Source organism: Eurytemora carolleeae, unplaced genomic scaffold, assembly GCF_000591075.1.
Source record: "Eurytemora carolleeae unplaced genomic scaffold, Eaff_2.0 scaffold287, whole genome shotgun sequence".
Lineage (NCBI taxonomy): Eukaryota > Metazoa > Arthropoda > Copepoda > Calanoida > Temoridae > Eurytemora > Eurytemora carolleeae.
The window spans coordinates 310,680-317,500 of record NW_019396221.1 but is presented as its reverse complement, the minus strand read 5'-3'; the positions used below and the strand labels follow the sequence as shown (position 1 = coordinate 317,500).

The 6,821-nt window shown below is 34.1% G+C and overlaps 1 protein-coding gene across 1 annotated transcript; it reads right to left on the bottom strand.

The window, feature by feature from the left end:
- Positions 1 to 4,583: 4,583 nt before the first annotated feature.
- LOC111698563 (cuticle protein 7) lies at positions 4,584 to 6,123 on the bottom strand. Its single transcript, XM_023468919.1, has 2 exons — positions 6,018 to 6,123; positions 4,584 to 5,257 (listed from the first exon to the last, which is right to left on the bottom strand). Exons 1-2 carry the CDS (start codon positions 6,033 to 6,035, stop codon positions 4,700 to 4,702), a joined length of 576 nt encoding a protein of 191 aa, XP_023324687.1. The 5' UTR covers positions 6,036 to 6,123; the 3' UTR covers positions 4,584 to 4,699.
- Positions 6,124 to 6,821: the final 698 nt, after the last annotated feature.

The window sequence follows — 6,821 nt, the reverse complement described above, 5'->3', positions numbered from 1 at the left end:
TCATGAGATATTACAAATAAGCAATCACAATTTACTATGCAGTTTGTACCCGCCTAACCAGGGTTGGTAGTTTTGTGTGGTTGGCCCGAAGTTAATTAACGATATAATTGGTTACACATATAAAGATATGTTTTTGGATAGGTAAGAAGTTGATTGGAAGGAAGGAGATTTTCAGGTGATCCTAATTTTATTACAAACGCTTTCTTATACATGTAGACAAAAAACACGCATAAACAATGTATATATACATAATAGACTGAGAGAAAAATAATTACCTTACAAATATGAAAAATGCAAGACTCAGGGACAATTTATTTATTTTTAAATAAAGAGAAAATCTTATAATTAAAATTTATCAAAGATAATCAGTTGCTTTTTGAACTTTTGGCATTGATTTGATTTTCACTTGATATCAGTATTTCAGGAAAAGTCTATTAAAAGGTTAAAAATCGTATAAAACAAGGCTCCTGGGCCGGCACAGTTCTACGCCAATATATTTAATTAAATTAAACGAAACTACAAGAATTCTAACTGTTGCCTGCCTCTATACGCATAATTTCATGTTTCTGCGTCGAATGATACAAAAGATAAGACATAACGGAGATTTGATCACATAGATACAATTATACTTTTACAAATACAATACAAAAACATTGGTTCACTGAACCTTGGAGAGATGGGCATAAATGTCGTCATACAATTTTGCTGCTTTTTGGACTTGGGAGGCCGAGGGTGTCGTATCGTTTGCACTAATGATTGATCGGACTAACGTACATTCGCACTAAGATTCATTCGGACTAACGTTTTATTTGAGGGTTTGGTTAGGTTAAGACAATTTCTGGGCCGAGCGCTGCGGCTAGGACAGGCTAGGGGGTCGAGAGCCGCGGCTAGGACAGGCTGCCGGGCGCTGTGGCCACAAGTGTTACTGATCAGCTGACTTTCGTGCAAAAGTAATTAGTTCAATCGGACATTAGTGCAAACGATATAGCATCCTTGGGAGTTCAGGGTTGTCCACAAAGGATGAGACCTTAAAGACGATTGTGCAAAATTTAACTGTTTCTAAATTTCTAGCTCTCATTATGGTTTTAAGTAAACCATATAAAGATTACTTTCAAGGCAGTATTCAAAATTGTACCTTCAAATTGTAATATTAAACGAGCTTTAAGGTCGTCGCTAGTGTCTCATTCTTTGTGGGTCGCCCTGTATGATTTTAGCCTAAATATATGTATCTTGGTAAATAAAGATAATTTGAACTAATTGAATTTTACCACTTCCTTGTGTTTAAATAATAAAAACCTCATTAAAATTTATTTAAAATATTTTGTAAATTAATAAATTAAATAATATAAGAGTTTTTAAGAACATTGGTCATTGATTATTATGGTATATCTTGACCAGGGAGCAGGTAATAATTGGCATTTAATAATTTGATAATAACAACACTTGGATTTTTATTCTGTAAGAGCGCTTCGCGTGTCGTATAGACCAAATTTTGTTTAAAGAGGATTATCTTCTCTATACGTTAAAACCTCTATATTTTTGTAACCAGAATTATTTCAGTGCATTCACTGATAGAGAAATACAGCTGTGCAATAAAGTTATACAAATCATTTATTTCAAGATAAGAAGACAGAAATAAATGATAACGACCTTTCCAAGGAGGTTGTGCAGGTTGACATCTCTAATGCTTCTATACTCCGAGCTCTCAGGACGCAGAGAGACGAAGTATTTCTAAAAAGTGTTTTTTAGAAAATATTATTTTTAAATTTAAAAAAATATTTTTCGGCAGATTTTTGGAAAAAGCATGATTTTTTAAATTTTGCAAAATAATATTTGAGGTTAACAAAGATCGTCTTTGATTTGCCAAACTAATTTGTGGAAACTAATGCGCATGTGCATAAACAACAGTTTGGATGAAAAAGGGTAGATAATCGTAGGATTTAAAGGATGACTAATGAAAGCATCAGCTGTTTCAGGGTTAAAAAGCATCCCTGAAAATGTATTCTGCAGTGTATTGAACAGCTTTCTATTTATTTTCGTCTATAGGGGTCGCGCGATGTTGCAGTTTATGGTCGGACACTAGATGTTGTAGAAAATCCCATTTAGACAGTACTTAATTCCTCCGTATTCAGGACGTGAGTAAGTGGAGACGTCATATGTTTGCAAGAAGTACGGATGAAAAAATTCGGGCTCAGGGTCCCTGCAGTTCAGTAAGGAGCGGGGGGGAGAGAGAATATTCACACATTATGTTCAATTTCTTCTGTATATGTACAGCTTGTACAACATCGCGCACCTTTTCCTATCAACAATTTTAGTTTTCAATGTTGCTCTGGAAATTCTGAAATTTATTAACAACAAAATTTTTTTCATGCAAATTTTTTATCTTTGACGGTTTATAAATCTTCCCTGGGGTCATGTGATTTGCCACAAAATATTTGGCCTGATTGGTTCAGCCGTTTGACGTTTATTGGATACAGACAGAAAACAGACAATTTTATAATTATATACATATTTTAAACTAATTTTACTGTAAATAATAATATTATTATATTTGATCATTGTTAGGTTTGTTGTTAGATTATCAGTTTATCTTAATCAATTTGAATTATATAAGACAATCATCACTTTTCACAAAATTTACGTGCAATACATTTGTTTAGCCAAAAAATAAATTATTAATATATGACTAAAGTGGAAGTTTTTAAAATTATTTGATCAAACTTCAAACTCAAATTTTCTAAAGCCTATATCTTTGTAGCCTGATGGAGTAAACGTAAAACGTAAAACGTAAAACGTAAAACGTAAAACGTAAAACGTAAAACGTAAAACGTAAAACGAAAAACGAAAAACGAAAACGTAAAACGTAAAACATAAACGTAAAACGTAAAATTTCTAAAGTAGTCTATTTGAATCTGACAGAAATCATAGTTTGAATTATCTCAAGTCTGCGACATAGGGTTGAAAATAAATAGGGACTAGAAAATCAGAGTTTTTGGCAAAAACTCAAATCTTTGCCAAAATCCCAACTATTTTCCATTTAAAGAATATGCTATCTAACGTATTTTTTCTTACTCTCTATTCCTACGTACCTCTACTTTTACTCTAAATAGTAACCATGTGCAAAAATATCATGCAAAATGTGACAAAAAATACATTTTTGAAAAGCAAAAAAATTCATTGTTAAACATTTTTTCAATTTAATTTTCTTTAGAAAATTTTTGACTGTGACTCAAACAGCACGGAAGTTCGTAGTAAGATTTTGACTCCACTGGAGACCACCGGAGGGAATTCTTTTTCACTGGAGGGGTTTAAAAAAATGCTTTTTACAATTCAAAACTTTACTATAAACTTGGATACTAGAAACAACATCAATTATAAATTAACAATTATATGGCCCTAAATACTGATATAGATTTAAGTATATTGTCATTTCCTGATCCAAAATGGGTCCCTTAAACAAATGTTAAAAAGAAAAATTACATAATAGCCATTTTAATTATTTTTTTTCAATAAAAACTATTACTTAGAAATAGAAGAAATCCGGATTCAATTTGTGTATAGAACAGTTTGCTCGAAAAGGACATCTTGAACGTCACTGCTGAGAACGGCAGAACTGGCTCAGCATGGCTAGAAATTGGCGCAATCAAAGAAACCATCCAAGAATAAACGTTCAATACTTTTCTAGCAGCTTTAGTTTAAGTTTAGAAGTTGAATGTGCTTAAATATTTTCATTGGACAATTACAAAGATATCTGAATCCCTTCAGAGGAATTATAAACCCCCAGGAAGGATATATATATACATCCAGTGGAATTATAAGCCCCTAGGAAGGATAACTGAATCCCTCCGGTGGAATTATAACCCCCACAGGAAGGATACCTGAATCCCTCCAGTGGAATTATATACCCCTTGGAAGGATAACTGAATCCCTCCAGTGGAAATATAACCCCCCAGGAAGGACATCTGAATCCCTCCAGTGGAATGTAAATCACCCTGCGTAAAGTTTTAAATTGTAAAAAGCATTTTTTGAAACCCCTCCAGTGAAAATAAAATCCCTCCGGTGGTCTCCAGTGGATTCAAAATCTTACTACGAACTTCTTTGAGTCGAAAAACAGTATAGATTTTAAATGTATTGTTTTTAAGGGAAAGCTTCGACCAACACATGTAATTATTTCTTTCAAAACAGGTTAAATCCTAAAGCTATTTTTAATTAATTTTTTACATATTTAACTAGCTTGGGAACCGAGCGCTGCCAAGGTTACTTAAAAGTTACTCCCGCCGTTTACCCGCGCTTGAACGATTTTACCGGGAAACGAGATTCTCGCTGTTGAAGTCGACACACTCAAATTAGAATCTTTAATTCTAGCTAAGAACATTCCAACGTGGGTCTCCCGAGTTCCCCAATCAAAATTTGAGGCAGGGGTTCCTGGATTATAATCTGACCAACAGACAAACAGAGATTACAACTTTTTATATATAGATTGCTACTTCTCTTTAATCTCTTGTAATATATATTAGCTCCACCACATATACACTCTTTACTTTTCTTTGCATACATAGCAATTCCAAAAAAAATAGAATTACTTAAATTTTTTAAGCATTTATTTGTACTTGAAGGATAATTTTTTGTATGGAACAAATAAAATTTTACAAAAAGTTAAAAAAGAAAAAAGCTATCTCTGATGGTGGGAACTGGATTCTTATCCGTAGTAAGCATATCCGTTGTATCCTCTATAGGCAGAGTAAGGGGCATATCTATATCCTCTGTATGCAGAGTATCCATAGGGATATCCTCCATAGTAGTAAGCATCAGCATCAGCTTCAGCGTCAGCAGCACGCTTTACAACATGGACGGCACCACCGGAGTTAGCGTAGTAACTGGCAGCCTTGGCAACAACAGGAGCAGTGTATGAGAGGGGGGCAACACCGGCGGTGTAGGCAATGGGGGCAACACCAGCGTGGTAGGCGAGGGGAGCGTGGACAGCGGTGTTATAGGTGGTGTAGGGGTAGGCAGAGTAGGAGAGGGGAGCGTGGACAGCAGAGTAGACAGCGGGTTGGGCAACGTGTTTAACCTCAACGGTAGCGGGCTGGGCAACGACGCTCTTCACTGCTGCGGTGTGGACAGCAGGGACAACGGCGGGGGCGGCATACCCGTAGGTGTAGGGGTAGTTGTAGTAGGAGTTGTAGAGAAGGGCTGGGTCAGCTTCAGCATCAGCTTCAGCGGCGGGGGCAGCGTAGGCTGCGGCGAAGAGGCTGACCTGATAAATTAAAACATATTGACTACTTTAATGTCCAAGATTTTCGCGACTATGATAATGATTACTTTAGTATAAGACCAAAGAGAAGGTAAATGAGAGTTTAAGACTCAAGAGAAGGCATAATTAAGAACATTAAGAAGAAAGAAGTGAATTTGAGACTAAAAAACGGTTTTAGTATAAGTAAAAAAAACTAATGAGAGATACAACTATAGTATAAGTATAAAGCTAATGAGAGATACAATTATAGTATAAATATAAGACTAATGAGAGATACAACTATAGTATAAGTATAAAACTAATGAGAGATACAACTATAGTATAAGTATAAAGCTAATGAGAGATACAACTAATGAGAGATACAACTATAGTATAAGTATAAGACTAATGAGAGATACAACTTTAGTATAAATATAAGACTAATGAGAGATACAACTATAGTATAAGTATACGACTAATAAGAGTAAGTACAAACAAGAGTATAAAACTAGAAAAGAAAAACAACTATGACTTATAAAATAAAAGAAAGTTTGAACGTGAAAGATTTATAAGAGATTAAGTAAAGGAAAGAATGCAGACTAAAAAGAAGGCTTGCTGTAGAGTATAAAGAAAATTTATATTTAAAAATTATGAGACTAAAAAGAAGAAACAGTAAAAAGTAAAAAAACTTTAAAATAAATTACAACTGTAGGAGTAACAGTCTAAACAGGCGGTTTTTCTAAGAGTTCAATAGAGAAGAAAAGAAATAAGAAAAGAAACCTACCAGGAAAAGAGACTTCATGTTGCTGCTCCTGTTGTTGAGACTGAGGATTGAAACCGAGAGAAGGGTTTTTATACACAATCTTACCGGCGCAAGGCAGGAGAGAGAGCGGCGAAATTTCATGCCTTTCTTTATGAATCCTGTTGGTCCTGCACACACAAACCAATCCAGGGGAAATTGTTTCCCGCATTTTTACAAAACGATATTTCAAAATATTCATGGGCACCTAGGATGGTGACACAAAAAGAAATATTTAAAAAAATAATTTTTTGTCTGTTTACACCCCGGTGGTTTCTTAAATGTCAGACAGTGCCTGAGGGGGGAAAGAGACGTAGGAGAGCAGATATAATAAAGAAGGTGGGGTTTCTACAGGTTGTTTATTTAAACTTTTCATTATTCTTACACTTTCAGACAAACTCTTCTTTTTGGTGATAATTTCTCTAAATTTTAAACGATTTTTGCTCTCAAGATATTCAGCTAAGTTTAAAAAACAACAATTTTATTTGGATCAATACATAAAAATCTCTTTTCTCTGTGCTAAATCCAGCGTGTTCAGCCGTTTTAGTATTTTTTGAGCTAGAATTAAAGACAAATATTGTATAAATGTATGCATATTAATAGAAAAACTATAAAAAACTAGAAAGTCTCCAGGATTTTAACCAAAAAATTATTTTTGATGTAGAAATGCGCACACTGCAGTCTCATTGATATTGACTAAACAATCTTATTTCTCTTAAAAGAAGAAGAATTTTACTTTCTCTATGAATATGGAATTCAATCTACTTAAATAAAAATGTTCAGTAAATT